The sequence below is a fragment of the Coloeus monedula genome (assembly GCF_965178545.1).
Source record: "Coloeus monedula genome assembly, chromosome: 1".
NCBI lineage: Eukaryota > Metazoa > Chordata > Aves > Passeriformes > Corvidae > Coloeus > Coloeus monedula.
Window position 1 is genome coordinate 136,424,765 of NC_138781.1, and position 27,389 is coordinate 136,452,153.

Below are 27,389 nucleotides of genomic sequence, written 5' to 3' on the forward strand. Positions count from 1 at the left end.
GTGTTTAATGCACTTTTTCCTTCCATACATTTAAACTAACACAGTGCTTAAATGCCTCACAGTGATGAAAGCCTGCTGTGGAATTCTTAAGGTTCAGTTTTAAGGAAAAGAGAAATAATTTGGCTAAGTGAGAAATATTTTGTAACTGCAGCAAGTATCTAATGTGGAGAGCATTTAGGCTGTCATGGATTCTTTACTGAACCATCCAGAAATGTGACAGATGCTCTGCCAGGAACAGCTTTATATCTTTAAAGTCGCTGGGAATTTTTTTGTTCTTGTGTTGGGACTAAATAAAGAAATATACTTAAATGGATAAACTGATCCTAAGTACATGAAAACTATCCAGATGGTAAAACTTTGACTTCAGTTGTAGTGGTGATACATTATGAAATATTTGCTGTTTATACTACGATACTCTGAAGTTTGTTTCTGTTTGTATTATTATCCCAGAAGCTGTCTGCTGGTTAGAAGAGTTGGGTGAGGGTTATTTTGTTAATCTTGCTACCATATTCTACTTGCCTGAAAACAAAGAGCTCTGTCAAGTTTGCCTTGGAGTTCCAAACTGAATTCGTAGGTCTCTCTTCTGGCTATAATGTAACAGTAGCACAAATAATACCTGATATTATATTCAGAGCTTTGGCTTAATAGATCTAAAAGCAAATTGATATTTTTCCTTGGGTCTTTTAAGTTGTGCTGTCTCTGTTACAGATTCTAAGATGTATATTCATTATTTCTAAAGACTGATTGTGATCATTATTTTTTCCCTCATCTCAGGCATTTGGCATTAGGGATAGGCAAAGGGAAGTGAAAGGTTTTGCAAGTAGCACCAAAACAGCAGAGGGAAACCTAGGAATTGCATCCAGGCTTCCAGAGGTTTTAGTTTAGGTCTGTTTGCTGTGCAAAAGTAATTTGATGATGTTTCTATAAACATTAAAGCAGGAAGATTTTTTTCACCTTATGTTAAATTTGGTCTTTGCTTCTACACTGACTTCTAACAGTGCTAAATGGCTTGCATGTGTTTATTAAATATTTAACCCTCTTGTAAGAAAGGGACACCCAGAAGTGTAGTGTGAAAATCATTCAGTGCGATTACTATCTTAACTTGTTATATAATTAGCATGCATATTTCTTAGATTTAATTTCTATGTATTCTTTATTTAAATAATATATCTTGAGAGCCTTTGACTTCATTCTTATAGTGTACTTCAACACTGTGTTGTCTGTCTCTTTAGGGATGATTCTGTACCAGAGGATAATATTTGGAGGGGTATCCTCTCTGTGATTTTCTTCTTTCTAATCATCAGTGTTCTAGCTTTTCCTAATGGTGAGTAAGGTTTACACAGCTTATACTTCATGTTTTTTAAATGTGAATTACTCTTCATTGCCACTATATTTACTTTGACTTTCATTTAAATACCAATTTTCAGGGTATTTTTTCTTTACTCTTTTGAATTGCTTTATATTAAGGAACAGTCTAAAATGGGTTGTAGTCATACTGAGCAGAGATAAGTGTTATTTATAGCTTATTATTTATAGTCTGTATTCAACCAGGAAGTTGAGTTCTCAAAATCAGTGTTCTATTTGCAGATGTGCAGTTACTGCTCAGATTGCTAAGTAATGATGCTAACAGACCCTTAAATAATGTTTGAGGACTTTGCCTCAGTGTGTTTTAACAGAAGTGTAATTCTAAAAATTCTCAGACACAACACCTTACATAAAGCACCTTACCAGAAGATAATGATAGAAAAAATGGTTTAAGTTGCATTACAATGTAAAACCACAGTTGCCCAGTAGAAGTTCAAGTTGGACAAAAGTTTTAGTAGTTATGTGAGGAGCAGAATGTGCAAAAATGTAAGAAAGTTCGTGTGTCACTTAATTCTGTGAAAGAAATGCTTCTACCTGATTTGTCTGTTTTAGTTTTTTAATTTTTACTTATTGCTGTCAGCAAAATCATGATTCTTTGCTCAAGTCTAAACTGTCTCACAATTGGCAGTGTTCAGGAAAAAACAGTAATTGTGTTCAGGACAGCTTTGTACTACAGAGTTGGGACATGTTTTTCCTATATGTTAAAAATCCTATATGCACACTTTTCACAAAGTGCTGCCTGAAAAACTGAATGCCAGAGAAAAACAAACTTTATGAAAGAGTGGCCTGCAGCATGTGCAGAAAATACTTGTTGAGCCATTTCTTGCTACCTAAATGTACGATTCATCTTTAGATGTTTTCCAGTTTCACCAGACTTATCTTCTCTGCTCTTCACATTAGCTGAGAGGTTTTTAATCTAATAAATCAGTTTCATCGCTGGCTCTAAAGTAAATAAAACTTGACACTGGTAAAGAGCATAGGTGTCTTCCTTCTTGTCAGCTATATATGATGTTCATTTTGGAAATTTCGGGAGGCCTGTTTGGTAACATTTCTTGTTGGTCTGAAGGCTAAGCACCATCTTTCTTTGTTAACACAGACAAATTTGTGTGGGATGTCTTAACTGGGAGCAAGCTGCAGTCTGGAAACCAGGTCAGGACATCCTCAGGTGACACCTGAGATGTGGTGTCAGCTGAACAAACAGCATGCTACTGTTCTGGAAATGACTCCATAAAAACAGTGAAAAATTGTGTTCATGTTACCAATTGGCAGTCTTCTTTTTCCACTCTGAAATCTGCTGTTCTTTTGTTTTTCAACAACGTAGAGCTCCAGCTTTTGGGTGTATTACATAGTTTGATGAAGAACTGATCCATGCTCATGCCAAGTACTCACATGAGACATACTCAAAAATAAATTTTGTGGTTCTTACTAACTGTTTTCTTTTTGTTTACTGTCTATAGGACCCTTTACACGTCCTCACCCTGCTATATGGAGGATGGTTTTTGGTAAGTTTGTGTTTCTGACTTTTGCATTGATTTTGCAGGACCTGCCTTTTTAACTTTCTGATGAATGGAATTGTCATGAAACATAATTGTGCATCAAACTTGTGTGAATGTCACTTCCCTCCCACTTCTGAGCAGTTGCTTATAATCTATTCTTAGTAATGTTTGGGAATATTGTTGTAGGTCCTCTGTGTCAGGATAGTGTAAATGAAATCACCAAAAAGGGATTATTCATTCTGATACTCTGTTTTAATCCTGTTTTGTGCTTCCTAATCTCCTTCCCCCACACTTTTCCTACTGTCATCTCTTCCAAGCCCAGCTTCTCCATATACTGTCTGACTTCTAAATCCAGTTGCGTAGGTGGTTTCTTTTCATTATTAGCAAAATATGCTATTACTTTATATGCTTATTAAATTGTATCATTGCATAGCATTAAATTTATTCATATTCTTGACATGTATATATTCATATTCTTAATTTATTGCATTAAAAGTACTTGTAAATATCAGTTGCCTTCATGGTTTGAAAAAGAATTCTGTTAGCCACAAAACTAACCGAGTGAAATCCTGCTCCTTAAACATCTGAATTACACAGCAAAAACATGAGGAATTTTAATTTCAAATAATTCAGGGTTCACAGAATATATGCTAGACTGCACATTTGATCATTTTTAGGCAGACTGAATGTTTCTCTCTCCTGCCACCTTATATCTAAAAATAAGTAGCTTCCCAAAGTAGCTGATTACTCATCTGTTGACAGTGAGAGGATACTGCTGATTAGACAGTATTTGTTAAACAAACCTGCTTCTTGGGAAGTTTAGGAAACACAGATCCTACTGCTCACTGCAAGTTTCAGCACATGTAAAGTAAAAGGTCATTCTCAATGTTGATACTGACAGAGCTTGACCCCTGTACTTTTGGGAAAAGGCTGCATGCAAAATCAGGAGCAACATTTTTCCCTGTGTAATTCTTCTTCTTCTGGCATGGTTCATTTAGCCGTGCTTCAGTTCTCAGGCCCCTTCGGTAGACGAAGGGCAAGACTGGTGTGTCCTCAAACTTTCCAGATGCACCCTGGCCTGCAGGCTGTGCTTCCTTTAGCAGGGTGACATTTGTTTCCCTTCTGTTTCTGCGACTGCAGAGGACCATATAGATATTTCTAGCATGTGCTGGGGACTACCAACATGTGAGTCCTGGTTATAGCTTAAAATGCCTTTTTAGGATTGCTGTAATTTATCTTGGATGGTAGATCCTAAGTTTATTCACGTTAATCTTTCTGCTTTCTGTGACATTGCTGCAGGATACAAGTAAGCTTGAGGCTGTGGAAATAGTGGTTATACACCTCCTCCAAATGTGGTCTTGGATATCTGTGAACTTGTGAATAATGTAAAGATATGCTCCCAACAGCAGCTTCAGCTACCCACAGATCTGCACCTAGGACTCAACTTGTAACAAGTTTTTCTTTAAAAAAAAAAATCATATTCAGACAGGGAGGAGAGAACTGGTACTCCCAAATGCAATAGTGTTTAATAATTTATAATGGTGTGAAAATAAATGATGATCATATTTATCTTTAAAAGGTTCAAGAAGCAAATTTTCCAGCTCACAAAAGTAACTCAGATATGCATTAGTGTATATTTATAATTATTGTATGTTGCCAGAGCAGCTCAGAATTTCCAGGTGGCATTATTAAGTTGATCTTTATATTGAAATCTGCATAAATTTGCATTAGTGAGACCAAGAATACTTAAAGCAAAGGGACAGAGCTAATGCAATCCTGGATCCTAATGTATCTCTTACTAAAGAGCTTCCTGATCACAGCCTTCTGCTACACATGTCTAAACTGATTAGACTGATTTTCTTTTGATTGGGTTCATGCAGTCTACCATGTATTATATCACTTGTCAGAGGAGGGGATATGAAGGGCTGAGTGCTCAGGCATTGCCATCTGACTGGTGTCTCTTCAGCTTTTCTGCATGTAGGTGCTGCATATAGGAATTCATTTGTAGAACAACTGTTTGAAAGCAGATTTTTGGACTCTGTGTTCCAAGCGGTTTTGTGAGTGAACATGATTTTAAAACTGAGTCTTTTTGCAGGTCTCAGTGTGCTCTATTTTCTGTTCCTGGTGTTCGTGCTCTTCCTTAACTTTGAGCAGGTAAAAGCAGTGATGTACTGGCTGGACCCTAATCTTCGATATGCCACAAGGGAAGCAGATATTATGGTATGTATCCATGCACTTCATTGTACATGCTTTAGGCGTGTTTTACATGAGTAGGAAGGGATAAATCTGAATTTGCTGGCATGAGCAGTGCAAGTTTGTTCCTATACTTGACAGTTAACAAGTCCTTTGTGTCAACTACAATTTATTTACATTGAAATCAGCTGATGTGAAAAACAGTCTTCTCAGTATTTTGGTTTTTTGTAATGTAAATGTTTGGATGAGTGTGCAATATGATATATGTTTGCAGTGGGGTGGCTTTGGATTCCTTTTGGTAATATACATGAGCAGGGATACTGAAAACAGACTTAGCAAGGTAGTTTCTAAATGAAGCCTGTATGGTGTGTGTCCCAGATCAGGTTTTTTGATGCCACAATGCTGCAGTCAAAGAACTTTGGTATTGCCTTGTTGCTCTGAGCTTAGTACATTACTGTCATGCTATGGAGCTTGTGGAGCATGTGTGTGTATGGCAACTGCAGGACTCTGCTCCCTTCCAGTCAGTCAGCTGAGCACTGATGCTGTTACCATTGGGAAATTATTTCCATAGACAATAATCTGGAGTGGCACAGAAAGCCAGGCTTGTTCTTTTGCTTACTGAGCAGCTTGCAAAGAGTTTTCCATACAAAGAACATTCCCCTTCAGGTGGGGACACAAACACAGAGAGCTGAGGTTGTAAAAGGAGGCGTGGGAGAAGGGTGTGAGTTTTATAGGGAGGCAAACAGAACACTGTGTGAGCAGTTGGGCACCAAGCAGAAGAGGGTTACTGTATGGGGAGGAAATAGTTGCCAGTCTTGCCCTCCTCACTATTGCATCAAGTTACTCCTCACCACCTGACCAACATGCTCCCTGGACCTTGGGTTTGTGCATCTGTCCACCATGGTCACCTGTTGTATAGTGCTCTTATAGGGCTCATTCCTCATGAGTAGGGAAATTCAGTGGTTGTCTTTCACACGTGGCAATTTACTGCTTATGCAAACCAGTGCACAGCACCTTATCAACAGTGGCTGCAAACTCCTGCCCTGTAGCACATGGGGGAATGGAAATCTTTACGGTGCAGTAAGCTTACATTAGTTGATTGGTAGTGAGATCTGCGTGCAGCCTCCTTGCCTGGAAAACCCGATGCTTCAGGGAATGGACCTCAGCCTGTCAGCAATACGTGTTGTGCAACTCCAGCATGAGGAGTAGGATGGTGACTTTGGGCTCTGCAGGAATCACCTGTGGTGGTGGAGAGGCATGGGCAGCTGCCCTTAGGATGGGGGGAGGACATGTGGGTAAATGGAGCCCCAGCACAGGCATCAGTGGTGTTGCTGAGCAGCAAAAGGGAGCTGAGACAAGGAATCTGTCGGTTTATCAGATTCACCTGGCTCTCCTGTCATTTAAATTAGAAATAGGTTCTAACTAGAGGAGGACTGGTATTACTGCTGGCACTGAACCACAGTACAGCAGATTCCCTGACTGTGGCAGTCAGTGGAAACTTGCCCTGGTCTGCTTTGCAATCCTGACATTGTCATTTAAAATTGGAGTAAAGTTTTGAAGCTCAGCTATAATGAAGGCCGCAGCTTGGTCGCTTGCACAGGACTGGCAAAGTTGCTTGGGTATAAACAAAAGTTCAACACATTTCCCTGTATGGCTGGCAGAACTGCATCTGGAAAGATAAGATAGAGAGGGAAAAGCCACAGTAAAAATAAAATCAAAAAAGCAAGAAAAAAACTTACTTTTGGAGTAGCCTCATTGTGTTCACTGATCATAGGTATGGTGGTGTAGCAAGGAGCCAGCACCTTCTGTTGTGCATTCCATGCTTCTTGTGCTGGCAAATGAACCAGTTTCAGTTCTCTTGGTGCACTAAAGCTGCAGGTTTGCCATCCTTAGAACAGGCGGTGCACCTTTCTCTGACCAGCAGCACAGGCGTGCTGGAGAAAGCACCAGCAGTAAGGGTTACTTATAGTAGCTTATATAACCTCTAACTGTCATCCCGTAGTGGGACTTATCTGTCTGCTGATAGAAGATTTTGTGTGAAATTGTGCGTTTTTCTCTTCATGGTGGCCAGGATTTAAATCTTTCTCTGCTATCTCCTTTTCAACGTGATCAGTGTTCATTGGTGCAGGATTAGCAATAGTTGTGGCCTGAAAGACAATTCTTGGTTCAATAGCACTGAGCAGTGCTGCGTTGTCACCTGCAGGTGGCAATGTGTATTTTAGGAGGACTGAAGAGCAGAGATTTTTTTAAAATGTGTGTTTCCTGTTAGCAATAGTTCAGTTTGTGTTCAGTGACAAGACAGAACCCCACAGCTGCAGCCTCCTGCTGGCATACAAATTCTTTTTCTTGTTGGGCAGTGATTTCTAGCACTTGCTATGCAACATGTTAAGAGAACCCAATTCCTTTGTCATTGTTGACTAGAATATTAATTAATATTCTTAAGGAATCTGCTGCTCATCTGTGACAAAACAGTTGCAAGTTCCCTTTGATTTTTTCCTAATTTTTTTTTTCAGTCCAGGCCTGTGACTGAACTTCCTTGATATGAATGGGTTCTGGGAAATTGCTTTCATGAAGAAAATAAGACACAAAAGATACTCAAGTAAACACTGGCATGAGTAACATTACATCAGAAACTGGGGAGGATTAGCCACTGATGAGCCACATCTGAATACCAGACAGCATGAATGTGGGGAAAGGTGGTTTCAAATCGAACTCGAAAGAAAGGCAAATAAGTATTTTCTGGAGTATTGTTTGCTGGTTTTATTGTTATTATTTTTGTTGCTTCTCTGTTACTTACATGCTTCTTCAGGCACCAAGGTCTATTCTATTTCCCTTTAAATTAGAGCTGTACCATGGTGGCACTGAGTCTTAATACTGGAATTTTTCTGCCAGAGTTTAGAAGGATAAGAACATGAAATAATGCTAATTTTAATACACTTATAATTCCAGGCTTGTTGCACTGAATAGAAAGATGTTTCTTCTTTCTGAAGTTGTGTGTCGATGGAGTAATTTTGTTGTGGGTTTTTTATTTTCATGACAGGAGTATGCAGTGAACTGTCATGTTATCACCTGGGAGAGAATCCTCAGCCACTTTGATATATTTGCTTTTGGACATTTCTGGGGCTGGGCTATGAAGGCTTTGCTGATCCGCAGCTATGGGCTGTGCTGGACTATTAGCATCACCTGGGAACTCACTGAGGTACGCCCCTCTTTTATCTTAATTATCAGCAAAGATACAAGATGTGAATTGTTCTTGGGGGAAGCGTGACTGTTACTAGAAGGATGACTCTACTTCTCAGTATAGATTTACATTTTAAGTCTTATAAACCTGATGCTGAGTAATTGATGCAGTTGAATTAGCAGACAGTAGCAAGCTGGGTTTTAGGTAAGTGATTTATTACTGCTTGAATAGAAGGGAAGTCTATGCCAGCCTATTTATGCCATTCATAATTTATTTTTCTGCTGTTATGGGGATCATGCTACATTTTCTACTTCACATATTTCCTGATTCAGAGCAACTGTTCTCCTTTTTCACCTTGCAATATCTGTGATCTACTGTCATGGTCCCTTTAGCTCACATACAACAATATCACACATTGTGTACAGTCATGCATTACGTACAAGTGAAATGGAGTTGAGGGATTTTCTTGATGTAAACACCTGAACTTAGTCTTTAAAATCAGTTTTCTGTAAAGCTTGCTGTCTTGAGAATGCTTGGCTTATCTGACAAAGCATTTCTAATTCAGAGACATAGATAAGAATGTATTCGTCTAAAATTAAACTTTTGGGTTTGAAAATCCTGGTGCCATGAGTTCCTCTTCAAAACATGTTTTTGTTCTGTGGCATTGAAGGATACTGTGCTGCTTAAGATTGCTTAAGATAGGATTTCACAAGTACCCAGTTGCAAAAAACACCTTAGCTAGTTATTGTACTCATTTTTTCCCTCTGCAAAAGAATATATTTGGATTTGTTTCACTCATACTCTTCCTGTTCATCTCACAACCCTTGTCTTCAATTTGACACAGCATCAGGTGTCTAATATTCCCCTTGTTGAAAGGCAGATTACTGGAACAGACAACGTGTTGGACAATGTTCAACATACAGATATGTTATCACCACTCAAATGGATTTTTGATGAATTAGATAATTCAGGAGAGTAATTAGAAACCTCCAGAAGTTATCAGGGCCGTTACACAGGGATTGAGCTGAGCAGCTCCTATTTGCATTAATGGCTTTCAGCCACCTCCATGTTCCGAAATGGGAGACTTGGCTCATGCTCCATACTGTTGGATTAAAGTTGGGATGCAGGCAGACCTTGGTCTCTAATTCTGAGGAAGCAGCTAGAGAACCTTAGAGACTGTCAGGCAAACACCTGTGCTCTGGGTTTTGCTGCCTTTTTGTCTGTAACTTCTGGTGTCTTTGCTTGGATCTGACTGACATTTGTAGGCTATCGCCCCTCTCAGGTTAAATTAATTAGAAAGATGAAAAGGAAACTTTAACAGGATAATGAACAACACTGTATCCCTCGCATCTTGAAGAGAAATTCAAATTTTCTTTTTTGAAAAGGTTGAAATTCACATAGCTTAGTCAAAGAAAAACAAGTGGGTTTAATACACTTTTTCAAGAGTTTTCAAAGGAATTGTCATTGCCAGCATTAGTCACTGTAATGTACTGTAAATGGGCCAGCATTCATTCTTGTTGTATACAGAAAATATTCTTGTTCCTTTTCTCAAATCTGATTTTTTCAATACTTCATGCTTACAGCTCTTAACAAAAGATACTTTATTACAAAATCATACCAATAATCTTCCACAGCCTCAGTGTATGTACATTAACTGACAAAAACTGTACTGTTTTTGTGGAGATACATTTTTTAGTTTGCTGTGTGTTTTGTTAATTATCTCCTTGAGTATTGCAGAGGGACTGCTTAACACATGGCTACCTAGATTTCCTGTCCATAGGTAATTTTTCCAGTCTATTTTTTGGATTGCAGTGTTTTTTCTCATAGAAAAAGAGAATTATTTTTTCTTAAAGGAGAAAGAGAGGCACTGAATACATTTCTAGCTCTGGGTAAAATATGTTTATATCTTGCCTTAACTTCAGCTAGTTGTTCTCCTCACTCCATCAGTAGAGTGGAATGTCCTCTTAAATTCTTGAGCCATTCTGTATCAAGTATAGCAGCAAAGCTTGCTGAAATGTTGTCTGAAATGTTGTTGAACTCTTAATCTTTTTGCGTTCACTAAGTTTTCTGAAAATAATAAATGAAAGAGTTTTGAAATAGAAAATCTTAAGTCCTGAGCACCACCATGCTTTAGTACTGACAGCTGTTACAAATGCATCCATTTTACTTGCTGCATCTTGTTGCTGGTTTGGAAAACATACTGCTTAAAACTATTTAGCAAAAATGAAACAAAGATTCTCTTCATTTTATTTTTTTGAAGCACAAACCACCTTATTTCCTCCAAGAAACTCAGTAGTTCTGCTTGTTTCATACATTTCTATTAATGTATGGTGTATCATCTTTGAGAGGCCAACAGCTGATGATACCCTTATATACAGCATAGCCTCAACAGGAAACAGTGAGAAGGAAACTTCTGATGTCTTTCGTGGTTCTGTCCAAGGCCTTCTGAAGTTAATGGGAGGATGTCCATCAAATTTCAGTGGCTGTGGCTCACGTCCTTGAAGTATGCTATGAACAGAAAAGCTGATTTTTGAATGTGTACTTAAAAACTAAATTTATATGAATTCTGTGCTGTTCCTCACCCAGAATCTTTTTGCTGTATTCTATAGCTCTTCTTCATGCACCTTCTGCCTAATTTTGCTGAATGCTGGTGGGATCAAGTCATTTTGGACATCCTGCTTTGTAACGGGGGTGGCATCTGGTTGGGCATGGTAGTTTGTCGTTTCTTGGAGATGAGGACCTATCACTGGGCAAGCTTCAAGTAGGTCTAAATTAAAGCTTGATAAACATTGTTTTGCATGTATAAAAATAGCATGGAATCTGCCTGTGCTAACAGTGCTGCAATTTTATTCTACATGTTAAATGTCAATCTCATAGTAATGTTCCTGTACAGCATATGTTTGTAAATATGACTGTATATGTGATTTTCTTTTGCAATTTTTAGTTACAAGCATTGATGCCGATAGACAATACAAAATAGTAAAGCTATTTGCATTTTCAGTTTCTTTTGTATACATAAAACTTTGAGGAAGTCAGGGAGCAAAACAAATTGTGACGGTTTTCTCATCATACATTTTTAAACTAGATTTGGGCTCACCTTGGTGATGCATTAGTGTGGCAATCTGTCAGCATTAGTTGTAATTGCAGGAGGGGCATGGGGCTGATTGTACTCGTGCTGGTAATTGCCTTGCCTCATTGCTGACCCTCTAAAATAAATGGAGTACTTGTAAAATAAAGAGGCATTTGTTGTGTAAAAGGGCAACAGCTTATGACCTAGTAAGTGTCAGTTCCTAGCTGTCCAGGTGTGGTTTCTTCCATAGCTTTTAGCCCCTCTCCTGCTTCTTCCCTGCTAGCTGGTAGCAAGTGTGGTTATCTGCCTATTACCAATGGTATAGATGAAACAGGATCAAGTGCAGTGAATTGCCTTGAGAGATGGAAAAGGAACTCAGATCTCGACTTCCAAATTTGTACCTTGTGTGAATCTCTGTACTGCTTTCTTTTTTTACTCACAGTTTTGTTAACTACTCTAAGAACCATCCAGCCTTTAGTCTGAATTCAGTTTTCCTGCATTTCTATCAGAGTTGATGGTCCTTCTATTTTTAGAGAATTCACTGAAAGTTGAAACAACAGACTAACTATGGCACTAGTCTTTATTGTCTTTGTGGAATAATTTTCCTCATGTTCTTTTAAATGCATGAGTAGATTTTTCTGACCTTCAACATGAAGGTGCTGCAAAAATAAGAAGCTTGTGCCCTTTTAATTCCTTTTTCTTTTTTTTTCATTTAATAGATAGAGATCTTAAAGTTTAGAAGATTCTCCCTAACTTAAGCTCCCTCCAGCCTAGAAGAACACAAATACTGGAAATATGAAATCTGAGTCTTTTTTTGTCCAGAAGGGCCAGAGGAATAACAGGATGAAAACTGACTTCTAGTCCTGCTACTCTTCCTTCAGCAAAGGAAGCTCTGAGTTTTTCTTAGATGCCCTGTTCTTTGGATGCTGTTGCTCATCTGAATTAATATTATCAAAAGCAAGAATCGGTAATACATGTCAGATGAGCCTCCATTAAGATCCCCTCTCAAAATGGAATTTAAATGCTTTCTAGTTTTCAACAGCGCTATCACACCTCTCCAGGAGGTCCACATGCATCTAATGTCAAAACAGCAGGGGTTATATGTGCTGGAAGTGTAGTATTATTAAACTTGTGGAGCCAGCCCCTTATACAGTTAATGAATAATGAATCTGACAGATTCTTGAAGGATTGATGTCAGAGAGCTCTAGAACAAGGAGTGTTTGGGATAAGAGCAGTGGCAACATAGACTAGGAAGAAAAAACCTCTAGATCTTCCAAGGAGGTTGCAGAATTGCTGTCCTTGTTTCTTTGTGAAGAGAATGATAAACGTGTTGTGTAGTTAGTTAGTTACTGACTGAGGATAGAGAAGAGTGGACTTTCATAGCAGAATACGCACCTTGACTGAAATGCTTAATAGATTATTTTTCTGAATTCCCCCTTGCCTGGTATATAGTTGTGTCTGTGAAGATCTCTGCTGTTGATCAAAAAAAGTGATTGTTCAAAAACGTCAGTAACAGGGCTGTTGCCTTTTTGTTTTTCCCTTCTGGCATATTCATTATATTTACTCCAGCCCTTATTTTTTTCCAGGGACATTCACACAACCACAGGGAAAATCAAAAGAGCTGTATTACAGTTCACCCCAGCCAGCTGGACATATGTCCGCTGGTTTGACCCAAAGTCTTCATTTCAGAGAGTGGCTGGAATCTACCTTTTCATGATCATTTGGCAGGTAAGAAATAAATTCCATGAAGTCAAAGCTGCCATCAGCTCACTTACTTGTTGGCTATGTTAGACTAAAAAATATTCTAATGCAATGTATGTCTGCTATTGAAATACACAGTTAAATGGATTGATAATGCAGAATTGGTCACGGCACTTTCATGGGAGTTTCGTGGTAGTTCAGGAGTGTAATTACAGAGTCTGTGGAAAAAGCCAAATGTTGCTATATTGGCATTTTGCATTTGACACAGATTTAAAAACTTCTAGACAGTGGGGGTTTGGGATGGTGATTTATTTTGATTTTGTTGTGTTGATTGGGGGGGGGTTGTTTGGTTCTTGTGGGGGGTGTTTTTTTGTTTGTTTGGCCTTGGTTTTTTTGGATTATTTTTTTTCCTTTCCCATTGACTGTTGAATGGATCAGTGATACTCAGAATATTGTCATCAATCCAGCAAGACTATAATATGTCACAAATGCTTTGATAGCTTTAAACTAAAACTTTTGTGATTTTTTAAAAATTTCTTAATTTAGTTTTTTAAAGGAAAACCATAAATATAGTTTATGGAGGTTTTTAATTTTTAATATATGATCTCTTCTGCTTTTCTCCCAAAGTTGCTGTCATTCATATCTGATTTAGGATATGCAAGTTATCAGAAGACCTCTGCAGTGGGCATTAATGTCTGGTCCCTTAATGAGTTTCTGGAAAGAGGGGAAAATACTTTCATAGAGGTGTCTAGGGGAGAATTTTTTGTTTTACTAGTCTATTACTTGCTTGTCCTAGAGCAGGAATTACTCTTTCAATGTTCAATCTAACCAGCAGGACTATCGTAGAATATAAATAGATTTCTTTCTATGTTTTAGTTTCCGTATTAATCTTTGCATATTTTCTGTACTAACTCATTAGGAGTTATATAAGTTGAACACTATTAACCAGCTTTTTTTTTTTTTAATCTAGCTAACTGAGTTGAACACATTCTTTTTGAAACATATCTTTGTGTTCCAAGCAAGCCACCCTTTAAGCTGGGGGAGAATTCTCTTCATAGGAATCATTACGGCACCCACTGTAAGGTAATTTTTTGCTTTGGTGGTTTTTTTTCAGTTTAAAGTGACTTAACTTCTAGATATCCAAGAACTACATATCATTTGTGAATAAGTATGGCACATTTCACGAAAGGCATGCTTTTGCCACCAGCAAAAAAAAAAAAAGCAATCATCTCTTTTCAATAAAATGTATTTCCTGACAAATAAACTGTTGAGGTAAAATGTGCATAAACAACTGTGTTGCCATAGGGATGCAGAACCAGTCTGCTCCTTCTCCTGTTTGTGTAGCATCTCCCTGTTCTGTGAGTTAGCTGCATATGTTATCCTCGAGGGCTGCATATGAAAGTATTCAAGTTAATGAGTCAGGTGCTCCCAAAACTGTAGATGAGGAAAAGTATAGCTGTTGGTTTTTCTAACAGCTCCTTATTCTGTTTGTCTACAGGAAATACTAGCATGTTGTAAGAAAAGATCAAGCAGTAGCTTATTGTAAGAACAGAACAGTATATATGCAGGAGTAACAGCTGTATAGGAACATGAATCTGCTTTTGGTCACGTGTGGGATTTTACCTTGTTAGCAAAGTCCCTTAATTTTTTTTTTTTTTTCCCTATTACATAGTTGGAGGTAGACAGAATGCACACAGATCTGAAGTTAGAAGCAGAGAATTCTCCATTCATGTAAAAAGCGATGTTACCTTGGACAGCTAAATGGCAGCCACGAATTGGTTTATTCCTCAGATACTGTTGTTAGTGTCTTAAGTTATGTGCAGTGATTTCACACTATTAATTAAATCACACTAAACACCCTGTGAGCTCTAGTATAGGTGGACTTCTAAGGTTTTTTTTTTCTTTGTAGCAGTTGCACACCTATAGAAGTCTTTATTTTTGGCCATCCTTGTATTGTTGGAGTAATAACACTTGTCTTCCCCATCTGTCAGTGGAAATCAGAAACTGAGAACAAGAACTTTGACTCCATTTCTTTGGAATTCCACTCTCTAAATTCTTAAATGTCTGGAGCATAGAGAACAGAGCAGAATGGTTTCCATATTGTTTTCAAAATAGTGAAAAATTCTACTGTTCTTGAGAGAAAAATATGTCAGTGGTTAGACCATTCAAACAAGATAGGGAATAGCCATATTCTTTCAAGATTCAAACCCACATTTCTCAAGAAAATGCAGTTGTTAATAAATAAAAGACAAATTGTGGAAAAAAATTAGGGATGCTCTTAATTCTTTTGAAGCTATTGCAGTTTGCCTGTAAGAATTGGAGACTCAGTGGAGAGGCAGAAGACAAATGTTGCTAGCCTACTAGTTTGGGTACTTCCCCAGTCTTTGCTCTCAGGATTGTTTTCTGTGTTGTCTCAAGCTATTTGATATATGTGATAATCTGTCCTGCTAGAATTGAAACCATCTGGTAGACATCCAGAATGATTGCATGTGAATTTAACCATCAGCACTTCATTTTCACTATAGATATGTCTGTAACACAAAGTTGCTTTCTAAATGTAAATATTCTGGGGACTTTCAACTTCACTGAATAATTTTCTTGCTTCCCTTCTCAGGCAATATTATGCTTACCTCACAGACACACAGTGCAAGAGGGTGGGAACTCAGTGCTGGGTGTTCGGGTAAGTGTTCTTGCTGCATTTCTGAAGCACTTGGACAAATGTTAAGTGTGGGTCCAGCATAGGAACAGGCAGTTCCCATGAAGCCAGTCTTTGTCTTGGTTTGGTTTTGCAAGTTCAGAGGAAAGGAAAATTCTGAATTTGGAGGTACATCATGGGAAGTGGTGGAATGAGTAAGGACAACAGAAGGAAGAACTAGGAACTGCTGGATAAAGCTAGGCTCCTTCAAAGTAGCATTGGCCTTTCTGCCCATATTCTCAGTCAGGTGAGAAGGACAAATCTTCTGCCTCTGCTTGATTTGCAAAGGCAAAGGTTGCCTTTGCTTCATTGTTGTGAGAATAATGTTTCCCTGTCTGCCAAGGTGGGCATTGCTGCTGTTAGCAGCATCACAGCAGAGGACAGTGAAACAAACCACAGTTATCCACTATTTCTGAGTGTACTATGAGCCATGGTGACCTTGGCTGCAATCTCTTTGTCTCTTAGAGGACACCTTTAAATGAAAAGTTTGCATGGTTGCTTCTGAAAAATGGTTAAGGATTACAGAACCCATCATCCTTGGCTGAAAGCTCTCACTGAACATGTTAAATGTCATGTGTGTCAATAAATAGATACCCAAATATGTCTGTATGATCACCTAACAAGAACTGCAATAGAACATCCACCCACAGTCTGATCTAATAGTGGGAAGTGTGTGTGGAATAAGTGTTCTTCTTCCTACTGCTTACTTCTGTAATCTGCTAGAAAAAAACAGAGCATCACTAGGAGTTCCGGTTGATTGCTGAAAAAGAGGAAATTTTCCAGTAATTTTGACTATCTAGAAGATAATTTCTGAAGCAATTAAAAGAAGTAGATAGAATATTCATATCTGTGGTAACCAAGACAGTTCTAAAGGCAAAAATGGAATTTTTAACAGCCTAACTATGGGTATAATTAAAATTAGTGCCTTTCATTTGTATGAAACTGTTTCCTTTCAACTTGACATATACTATTGCATCACTCTTGATAGATGCACAGTAAGTGATGTAAAGCATGAACAAGGCCAATGCAACAGCCCTGCTGAAATTGCACTATTTTCATTAAGATGAAGCCTTTCAAAAAGGAATATGTTAGGATATTACAAGACCATTTTGACTGAATAAAAACTTAGCATATTTAGTTCTATGGAGTACTCTCATCACCCTTCAGTAGGACGCTAACACCTTTCACTGTTAGCATGCTTCCTTCTCTTGATTTACCACTTCATAAACTGTAATAGCTGCCCTATTGTAAAATGTGCTTAACCCAAGTATTCTTGACAGGAATAACAAAGAATGTATAAGTGCAGGGCAAACAGCTGTATTTTTTTTTTTTTGAGTCCTTATTGAAAATAGGCTATTGTTTTGTTTATACCTTTGAGTGTATCATAAGCCTATGACACGTTAGTTACCTGATGGTGGTCTTTCTCTTCCTGCTCCTGTAGATGGTTTAATTATTTTTTGCTCTGCAGCTGGATCAGTAAGAATAATATAAAACCAAGAAAGAAAAATAGTTGGTGACCCAGGAGAGTAATACTGCTCTCAATTTTTTGCTAATATGCATCTCATTAATTTGTATATTGGTCAATTGGGTGTTAACTTCCACAGTTTTAAGTTTTGGCCCCACTCATCATGCTGCAAGTCACATTAAATAGTACAGGGAAAGCTGTCATTTATTACTTGTACCAGGACCATCTCTGCAATACCAGTGGTTTAGTCAGGCACACATCTTTCCTCCCCCTTTCATGGGGGAAACTGAGTCTTCTCTGAGAGGCAGTAGAGCCATTTTTGTGAACTGGTTATGGAGAATGCTGCTAGGGAATGTGTCCTGCGGTGTCAAGCTTGGAAGACTGGAACACTTGACCTGATGTTAAGTGTGTCTGCATGTAGGTGAGGAGGAGTTTTCATGCATTGCTCGGATGTACAACCCTAAAGTCTCTACTGAACAAGCTAAAAGTATTACACTTCAATAGTGTTTTTCATTATTTGCTTCAGATTGAGATGTCAAATTGAGATGAGTCAGTTTTCTACACTTTTACTGCTCATTTTCAGTGTCACGTTTCTACACTTGTGTTGTTAAATGTACGGAGCTTTCTCTTCAGGACCTATACAAACTAAATTTATTTCCATGGCAGATGATAGGAACTTTGGATTCATAAACAAGTGGTGGACAAGCCTTCATAGCTTTGAACCTGAAAAGATGTAAACACCTGGTAGGAGGGACAGAGATGAAGATACTTTTTTTGATTCTTTTGATGTCAGAGAGGAAAGTAAAAACTGAATTTTTTCCTCTCACATTTCTCCCCAAATCCTCTGAGTTTACAGATAAACTAGAGCAAATGCATGGATTCTCAGGGAATTTGAAATGTTGTTTCATATGAATTTTCTCATATGTGAAAATATGGGAAATACATATGAAGCAAACAAGTAGACAATTTAGAATTGTACTAAATTTATATCTAGTTGAGAAATAAACAAAGCACAGTTCTAGTTCATCCAGCAAAGGGAGTCTGTTGGATGTTCAGCATGGAAAAGAAATTTGTATCTGGTGAGAGCTGAAGCACACTGGTAGGCACAAAGATTCTCTGCTATTGGCACACTCTCCTTCTTTTCCCCTGGAGCCCCATGGAACAGTGAACTGCCAGTCAATCACTTTTTGTGTGCTGTTTATGCTGAAAAAAGTACAGAAAGGAAAGACATTTTCTAAAGAATTTCAGTTAATGGTGATGTCAGGGAGGTGTGTGCTCGCTAGAGGGTAGTGCTTGTTCAGAGTTGACAGTCTGGGGTCTGAGTTGTGAACATGTGAGTTAAATTCTTAGTGTTTTTAATCACTCTCCCCCCTGCTTTCATTTACCCACAGGGTAATTGCCTTCCTCGAAGCTATTGTGTGCATAAAGTTTGGACAAGATCTTTTTTCCAAAACACAAATACTGTATGTTGTGTTTTGGCTTCTCTGTGTGGTAAGTGAGATTTCTCATGTGAAACATAAAGCATGACAAAAGCATTGAAAGCATCTAAATAGCTTCCTCTCTGGAACATTGGCAGCAGGGGATCATTGTGGGGGAATGCTGGTAAAGAGCTCTGTGCATGTCCTAGGAAAAGCAAATGCTAGATTGCTTAGAACTCACTTTGAAGGGAGTAGAATAACTCTTTTTCTCATTTCTTGACATAGCAGATTACTGGTGCTTAACAATGAAACAAACACTAGTTATAGGGTGCTTTATCTTTATGAGAGATGATGTCAGTTCAGTTGAGCCTAACTTTGGTGGAGCTTGCTGTAGTGCCTGCTGGAAATAAACAGGAGTTAATGGATAGTGTTAATAAGCAATGCATGTTGTGCCACACTCAAGTCTAACAGCTACATAAACAGCCCTCATTTATCAAGCAAATCATTCTAACTAAGCCTGTAACTTTCTGTACTTGTGTGATTACTGCAAATGCAGCATGAAATGCCCATTTTATAACAGTAAATGGACGTTTCTCCTCCCAGACTTGTACCTCTGATGCCAAACACATTTTTCATTGTCAGTGAAAAATAAGGCATTTATAATGGGCTGACAGATAAATACTTCTCCCTTCTAATTGGGAACACAGTTTGAACAGGTGATGGGGAGTCAGAATTTATTGTTCTCTTGTTTAGCATGATGATTTGTTTCCTGAAACTTCAGAGGAGAAAAGTATTGAATTGCTTCTCAAATCAGAGCACCACAAAACCAAGTACATAATGTAGCCTGAAGCATGGGGCAGGGAGAAGGAGAATTCGATTTTCTCCCATACTGGTTGTTCCTGATAATATACCTACAAGTGCCTACCAACTGCCTTTGCATGAGGACTGTGCAGAGTGTGGACAGAAATCCTGCTGGTAGTGTTTCCTGTGGGTGATCTGGATGTATTTTCCTGCTCCCATTGAGAATTGTTCTCCATACCCCATGGTGGCGGGATCTATGTGTAGCTTGAAGTTGATGCATGAGTATTACTCATCCTGACAGAAGATGCAGGGAGAAACAGAGCATGAAAGTCTAAATGCAGTGTCTCCAGTGACTCTGAGGCCAAGGAATTTGGAAAAAGTTTTACAGATTTTTTTGTTGTTTTCGTTCTTCTCCTTCCTTGTTTAGGCCTTCACGACTTTCCTGTGTTTATATGGTATGGTTTGGTACGCAGAGTACTACGGCTACCGAGAAAAGGTACCCATACAAAAGAAACCTGGTTTTGTTTTATTCCAGAATTAAAACTCCAAAGCCTTAGGTATTGGAATTCTTTACCAGAGCTAGCATAAATGGGGATAAGGGGGGATGGTCTAGAGTGTAACTGAAGTCAATAGAAAGAACTCTGAATTCAGCAGGCCTTGGACAGATCCCAAATTACACTGTGGTTTCTAAAGAATGCTGTCCTCTTAGTTGCTCAAAATGAGGCTGTAATTTTAGCAAAGCGTTCAAGGATGAATGGTTAGCTAATGTTCCCATTGTACAGGTGGAATGCTAGGGGAATATTAAGAATACTTGGTTACACAACAGATCACATGGCAAGTGGTGAGTTCTTATTGTGTCATCTATGTGGTGCCTTCTAACTAGGAAGGGAAAAGTCCCAAGTACTGTCTGAATGTTTTGTGAGGACTTCTGCCACACTTTATAAGTCCAGTTGCAAATGGGAGGAGTACTGATGACAAGAACTACCAATGTCCCAATGACATGTGTCCTTGTTTTTGCAGACCTTATCAGAAAGTGAAGACAGTCCATACAGTCCAGATGCTTCCTGGCTTCATTCTAAATTCAGCAGAGGTATTGGTACTTCTGTAGTTATATTCCTGAAATATCATTAAGGCTCAGCACTAGAAAACAAGGCTTGAGAAACTTACCTAGTTTCAGCTGGTCTTGTTTTAACATCTCTGCAGGAGCAATGCAGATAAATCATCTGCAAAGCTTTTTTGCTTCACTGCCTTTTTAAAATTCTGATTCTTGGAAATGTATTTATTTTTTAATGTATCAACTGATTTTTTTCTCCTGTTCCTCCAGGCCATTATTGTAGGTGTAGGTGCATTTCATAACTGTTGCAGACAGGTTTTCTCTCTGAACCTTGCATGTTTGATTTGAAACACATGAATGTGAACTGTACTTTTATTTTTTGTTGTTAAGAAATAGTCAGCAATGTGCCCTGGAGCTGGTGTTCTTACTGACAGTTACCTTGTCAGTGCAGTGCTATGATCATAAGCTGCTTTCTCTGCACTAAGCAAAGGCAGCTTCTTTCTGACTACTTTTCCCTACACTAGAGGTTAGTTATCTCTCTCCTCCACTGGCTTTTTCGGGTGGTCTTGATTATTGAACAAATAACTTCCATGTGTGAATTTCTGATATCTGTCAGAGTTTATGTTCCAGGTATTTGTATAGTTAAAAATATTTCCTATTTATCATCTACTTGAAAAGCACCTACAGCAGATCTTCTTTATATTTCATACATGATTTTTCTGGATGTTTAGTCTCAGTTTAGTAAATTTGTGGACTTTTATATTTTGGGGAAAAATCATTTGCACTCAGAATGTTTTTCCCATTTATGCATGCTGGAGAAATCTGACCAAAAAAACTCTTTCTCTGCAACTTCCTGTTACTTCATTAATTACAGGCTTCAGCTTCTTTCACATTTTGTTCTTGATTCCTTGTTTTGGTCCCCACTGTCTGTCTTTTTTTTCTCAGAATCAAACTTATGTTCTGTCATATGAAAGACTGAAATCTAGAAGTGTACTCTTGAAAGATCCTTAAAAGACCTTGCTTACATAGTTCTTAATTTCTGATAGTAGTACCTGCCACTAAGAAAAATGTGCAGGTTTAATTATTGATATGATTTAAAATGGAAGATGTTTCACCGCTATCCTCTGCTGTAGCAAACTTCTGATTTTTGGTGGGGGTGGAATTTTACAGGAGAATTGCTTTAAAAAAAATAGGCCACTAGATGGAGTACAAGTATCAACCAGTTTGTATTAGCCTGAAATAATCCATACTGTAAACACTGTAGCTCTAAAAAGCCTTACTGTCTTTCAGATAGCAGCTTGTCAATGTCAACTATATAAATATCTATATGTATTAAATAAATATTTATTTCTCAGCAGGTGCTGACAGTAGCCCACCAAAACATCCAGTCAATAGTGAAAGCCATTCATCTAGAAGGAGGAATCGACATTCCAAATCAAAAGTATCAAATGGAATTGGCAAGAAATAAGAATGGTATCTAAAGACATCCTACAGTGTGACCAGAGGTGACAAAGATGATCAGACCTGGCTCTGAATTACCAAATGGAAGATCAATTCTAAAATTAAAGTTTAAAAAAGGAAGTGTTGAAGAAAAGGATGATGAAGATGGAGCCACCAGTGTCATGCAGGTCATTGCCTGATGACACTTCCCATTCACTGATGTAAATCTATTTTCTTCAGCATGTGGCACCAAAAGTTCATGAAGGGTATACTGGAAAAAAATGATATTTTGTCATAGCAGGTACTCCCTATTTTGTGTTCAGATGTTGCAAGTTCATTTTTAATATCTTAGTTGAGGACTTATACCCAAAGGTTAGTAAACTGATAGTCAGTTGGCATAGTTGATTGAATTTTTTTGGGGTTGTTTTACTGTGTTAATTGTTTTCTAGAAGAGTATGCAACCCTTTGACTAAAAGCAACTCTGCCTTTCTTTCTCAGTCTCACAACAAAACTTTTCCATACAAATGTTAGTAAGTATTTAAAAATTTCATATTGCTTGCTTTTCTTTAAAGGGTCTTTAGGCCTTGTGTCAGGGTTTTGCCAGGAAGGAGATGGGTCCAGGTTTCTTGTAAAGGATGTGAAATTGATCTTCAAACACAGGAGGTTTTTTTGTTCTACATTGTTGTCCTGCTTGATTCATGCACATTCAATTTTTTTAAATTTTTAAAATACATACATAAAAATCTGCTTCTTAGTACAGGGCCGTGCCTCCTGTCCTCAGAGACAGAGGTCATGTTATTTCATTGTTTTGCCTCTTCTATTGTAGTATGTTTTGCATTTTCAAATGTAAATATGTCATTTGTCATCTGTGCCACATTGTGTACAATATTTCTTCCTACTTCCTTCTATTTGCTTCCATCCCAGCTGGACCCAGAAATCCTATTGTCTTCAGACTGATGTCAGGAACTGCTTTGAAGGCTCGCATGCCCTACTGAGCTTGGTGATAAGGCAGTTTTTTGCTGAAGCTGAGTTGCTTACTGTCTCCATAAACATAATTATTTGTGAAGATTTGCTGTAGTCTTTGGTGTCTGAGAGGCAGCATGATGTCACTGTGATATACCCCATTTTTTTGGTGTTTCCTGTCATGCATCAGATACTCAACAGCAAAGTCACTCTTTCTTGCAGGTTTTTTTTTGAGAGGGGTGGTTTACTTTTTGTCTGGGTGTTCTTTTGAGTTTTTTTAATGTATTAACTGTGACATCCAGCAAAGTGGATAATTCTCCAGCAGTGAATGTAATGATTAAGTCAAGAGGTAGGCAATCATGAGCAATCAGTTTCTGTATTAAGTTACCAAAATGTTTTAGTGCCAATTAAATTTTGGGACTCAAGGCATTCAGAGGGGTAGGTAGCTTAAGTAAGGATAAGTAATACCCATTAGTTACTTAGTCTTTATGAGAAAATGGGATTTCCTTTTTCTTTGAGTAATGTTACTGTGATTTGCCTCAGGCTAAGTACTAAAGAAAAAATGCAGCAGAGACTTTATACAAGTGTATGATACTGTAAATAGAAGAAAGTATCCTGTGTAATCCATCAATTCCTATGTGCCATAGATGATCAGTGTTTTCAGTGCACTTAAGTGTTGCTGCTGAGCTCCTCAGAGGCCTTTAATTTCCTATCCTGCTTTTCAATCAAACATGGAGTGTACATCTTGGAAAGTAATGAAGTAGAAGCTGCTATATCATCATTGCTGCAGTGACATTTAATGTTTCATGAAAAAATAAGTTAAGACTTTTAGGCTCTCCTACAACTACTTGGTTTTCATTCATACTATAGCAATTCCATATACTGCCTTCGTACTTGTAAAATGTACTACATACTGCTGAATGTATTTGTGGATTTCTTTGGATACTGAGAGTTGTTACTTTTTTTATTTCCTTGGTTAAAAACTCAGTCTGTGTAAGACTGAAGAATGGCATTGTAAATTTTCTATTGATTCAATACCAAAGCAAGAGGTTTGAAGTCTGATGGTTTAGGTATTTTAAATACTGTGGTTTTTGAAGGTGAGAACCTATTTTGTACATGCAAGGGGTATACACACCAACTATGTATACAAAGCTTACATGTGTAAACAGATGCTGAACTACAACATCTACCTGCCTGTGGGGACAAGCACACATTTTGTAAATGCAGACCTGGTGCTCACATTGCTAAACTGCACCCTAAAAATACTGGAAAGAGAAATATTGCAATGTCATCTTTTTGGAAGCTGACTTCTGTATACTCACACAACACCTTGGCCTTGAGAAAACGTTGTTTGACAACACCTTTAAATTATTTCCAATTAAGTCTTTTTACTTAAAATTTTTTGTGTTTTGTTGGGTTTTTTTGGTTGTCGTGTGGTGTTTGGTTTGGCAGGGGTTGGGAGGGTGTTGGTTTGGGGGTTTTTTTGTTGTTTGTTTTGGGGGTTTGTTTTCTTGGGTTGGTTTATTTTGGTTTTTTTGGGGGGGTGTGTTGGGGTTTTTTCTTTTTTTCACTTTAAGAGAGAGGTGGCTAGGGAGAAGGGAAACTTAAGTAAACTATTCACATGCTGCTTGAAAAAAGGCATTTCGTCTCCTCTATCAGCAGTTCTGGCTGGAATTCACATGTGTTCTCACAAGTCCTCCACTGACTGACAACTGTATTTTCAGCCCATCACTTTGGATGTGAGCTTTGCACTGAAAGGCGTTGGAAAGGTGCTTTTGATCACTGCTGTAAAATCAGTGATCTGAGTTTTGTCAATTACTGTGCTGTTGCTGAATTCTGTATGTGTTTAACACCTATAATGACAAATCACTGAGCTGTTAAACATCAAGCATCCATGTGTGAGTTCTGCTGCTTGAATAGTGTTTTGTAGCAGTCGTGGATGCACTGTCCTGTTTTTAACTACTTGTTCTGTCACAGCCTCTTATTCCTACTTCCCTGCTTCTGATGTTCTTTTCTTTCTCTGCCCTCTAGTGATCTCCCGTGCTGCTATGGAGAGATTGGAATTGGCCCTCCAGAGGCTGTCCATCAATGTCAGTCATTGAAGGGAGGCTAATTCGAGGCAGCATGGTGTAAGCAGAGGGTAGTGGCAAGAACTTTAAGTAGTAGATTAAATAAAAAATGGGGAGTTTTAAAATACAGGTATACAATGAACCAGAGCTCATGTTGAATACTGAATTCCAGTATTAATGTTGCTGCATAGATCATACACCACATCTAATTAAATGTTTGGAGCGTGGTTTTGACCAATACTTTTGTTACTCTTCTGTGAAGATCATCACTTGATGTTCCAGCTGTTAAAACTTTAATTTTTTTTACTTTGTTATCACAAGAGGACACAGATGTTACCACATATTTAATAATTTTTGAATAGAATTGCTCTGTATTGATTGCAAAGTATTGTATTTTGCAATAATTGAGTAAATCAACCCATGTCACCCAGTGTGTGTTTGTCTGTACCTGTAAGGCATAGGAAATGATGACATACTGCCTTTAGAAGCTGTTATGTTTTATTCTAAGTAAATGAATTTTGAAAAATGCAGTGGTTCCTGAGCAGCCTACAGTGCACTCTAAGGTTTTGCTGTAATTTATTATTTTGGAGCAGCAGATCTGATAACATGAACAGTTGCATTATCGTTTCTGAAGTTTTTCTAGTGTACAAGATAAGTTCTTGTCTTAACTGCTCTTTCTGGATTTTATTTACTATTGGATGGGAGAGCTGAGTTGCAAGATGGTCTCATGACAGACCTTCAAAGAAGAAATGAGGCCTTCTCTACAAGGACTATAGGACAGGCTGTCGTCAAGTAAACAGCCAGTATAAAGGTGCCACTGAGTGTCTAGAAACTCTTTGCTTTGGCTTCCTCTGCTGACAGTTCCCACAACAGCAGTTTCCAGTTTTGTTATACCTAGAACCTCTTGTGAGGTGTTGATTGTTCTTCAGAGCCAGATGTAAGATGTATAGTTTGTAAAGCAGCATGGCTTTCCTTTTCTTCCTCAGTTCATTCTCTGTATAGACATTGAATAACATGACTTTCTGATTTGCTGGGAAGGGCTTTTCTTCAACATGACTTCTCTTTTAGAATACTGGTTTACAGAGAGGCCATAAATTCTGAGGTTGTAGTTAAGTTAGGAATAGCCTAACTTAAGGACTTAAGCTTGTTCACAGTCTAGGAAGAACAGGTAAAAGTCAAGTGTTCAGTTTGTAAACCTCTTCTGAAGGGTGGGAGACTACCTGATTAAAAAATTTATGAGAGCGACCTCTCTCAGAACACTGCTTACTACTTTGGGGAGGGAGGAGTGTTTATCTTTTCATTCTTCATTAAAGCATTAAAAATACTGGAAAAAAAAATTGGAACAGTGGAAGAAACTTTGTTTAAGAAGCAACACTTCAAAAATGTGCTCCTTTAGAAGCATGGAGCTCTACTACATTTGAAGGATCAATCTTTGTTTTATGTCTTCTTAGTTGTTGAGGGTATAGCTTAATCAGCAGTGTCACATGGGCCTAGTGGCTTCATTTGTGCTTAGTCGCCCTCTGGCACAACTTGCACACTATTAAGATCATATGATTCAGCACAGACTAGAAGCTGGAGCCAAAAGCTGGCATCATCATTGAAACAGGTGTTGGTGTGCTTACTTTGGTGTCTGAGTGCTCACATTCAGCTACATCCTGTTAACATAGGCATGGGTCTAAGCACTACTCTCCTGAGCTGCCTGTTCCCTCTGGTATATACTGGAGCACTCTAAGGAACACACAGGTTTAACCAGAGGTTTCTGAGCTGATTTTAGTTCTTGTGTGCTCAAAACACCTCCTGCAGTACTCTGGCTCCCTTTGTCTGCAAATGTGTTCTTCCTTCTTATCCACACCACAGTTTTGTTCTCTGGAGCCATGGCAGGCCCTGGTCCTAATTCAGCAACTTAAGGTAGTTCCCTAAAGGTGCAGTTTCTCAGTTGAGTGGAAATGTGTTTTGGACAAACACCTTGCTCACATTACTCACTTTGCTTTAGCTTTAGTGTGTCTTGTCAGGAACTGGGCACATGCATATTACGGAAAGAAAGTAGGACTAGAAAAGCATAAGCTCTTCATACAGTGGGCTGAAAAGTACAAAGACAACCAGACTCCTGGCTTATGCCCAGCAGGGTACGTGGTCTGTTATCTTTATGCCTGCTCACTCATCTGTCAGTGCTATGGCTGCAGGTGCACCTCAGGTGCCTTCCCCTGTGCTGGTTTCATTTGTATGAGCCCCCCCAGAAGCCAGCTGGTAATCAGGCTCTGCTACTTCCAGCTTTTTTTGGACCAAGTGATACACCTTTCAGACTTGTCAGCACAGCTTACCATTGACAGTGTGAAGATAGTGAGTAGGCTTTCAGGCTTGCTCGCAGTTATATTGTACCAATGAAGCCAGTAACCTCCCTGTACATGAGAGCTGTATGCATAAAGCATCAGGTTAGCTCTAGGAACCTGGTTTGGGTCTGGAGAAAGTACTTTTGTT

General features: G+C 38.4%; 1 protein-coding gene across 8 annotated transcripts in view; it reads left to right on the forward strand.

Annotated features, from left to right (window-relative positions):
* The window catches only part of PTDSS1 (phosphatidylserine synthase 1), a 28,502-nt gene extending 4,234 nt beyond the window's left edge, over window positions 1-24,268 (forward strand). The window contains exons 2-13 of one of the 8 annotated variants that reach the window (XR_014226967.1): window positions 1,233-1,324; window positions 2,823-2,867; window positions 4,957-5,081; window positions 8,095-8,253; window positions 10,845-10,996; window positions 12,892-13,033; window positions 13,977-14,084; window positions 15,621-15,686; window positions 18,558-18,657; window positions 19,813-19,881; window positions 20,406-20,475; window positions 21,795-24,268. Coding sequence is in view for 4 of the 8 variants with exons in the window: in XM_082294150.1 (XP_082150276.1) it covers window positions 1,233-1,324; window positions 2,823-2,867; window positions 4,957-5,081; window positions 8,095-8,253; window positions 10,845-10,996; window positions 12,892-13,033; window positions 13,977-14,089; window positions 15,621-15,686; window positions 18,558-18,657; window positions 19,813-19,881; window positions 20,406-20,475; window positions 21,795-21,907 (1,246 nt within the window). In the remaining 4 variants the exon portion in view is untranslated. Of the gene's footprint in view, window positions 1-1,232; window positions 1,325-2,822; window positions 2,868-4,956; window positions 5,082-8,094; window positions 8,254-10,844; window positions 10,997-12,891; window positions 13,034-13,976; window positions 14,090-15,620; window positions 15,687-18,557; window positions 18,658-19,812; window positions 19,882-20,405; window positions 20,476-21,794 lie in introns of all 8 variants that reach the window. The other 7 variants (XR_014226969.1, XM_082294150.1, XM_082294151.1 and 4 more) reach the window with 7 other exon arrangements.
* Window positions 24,269-27,389: the final 3,121 nt, after the last annotated feature.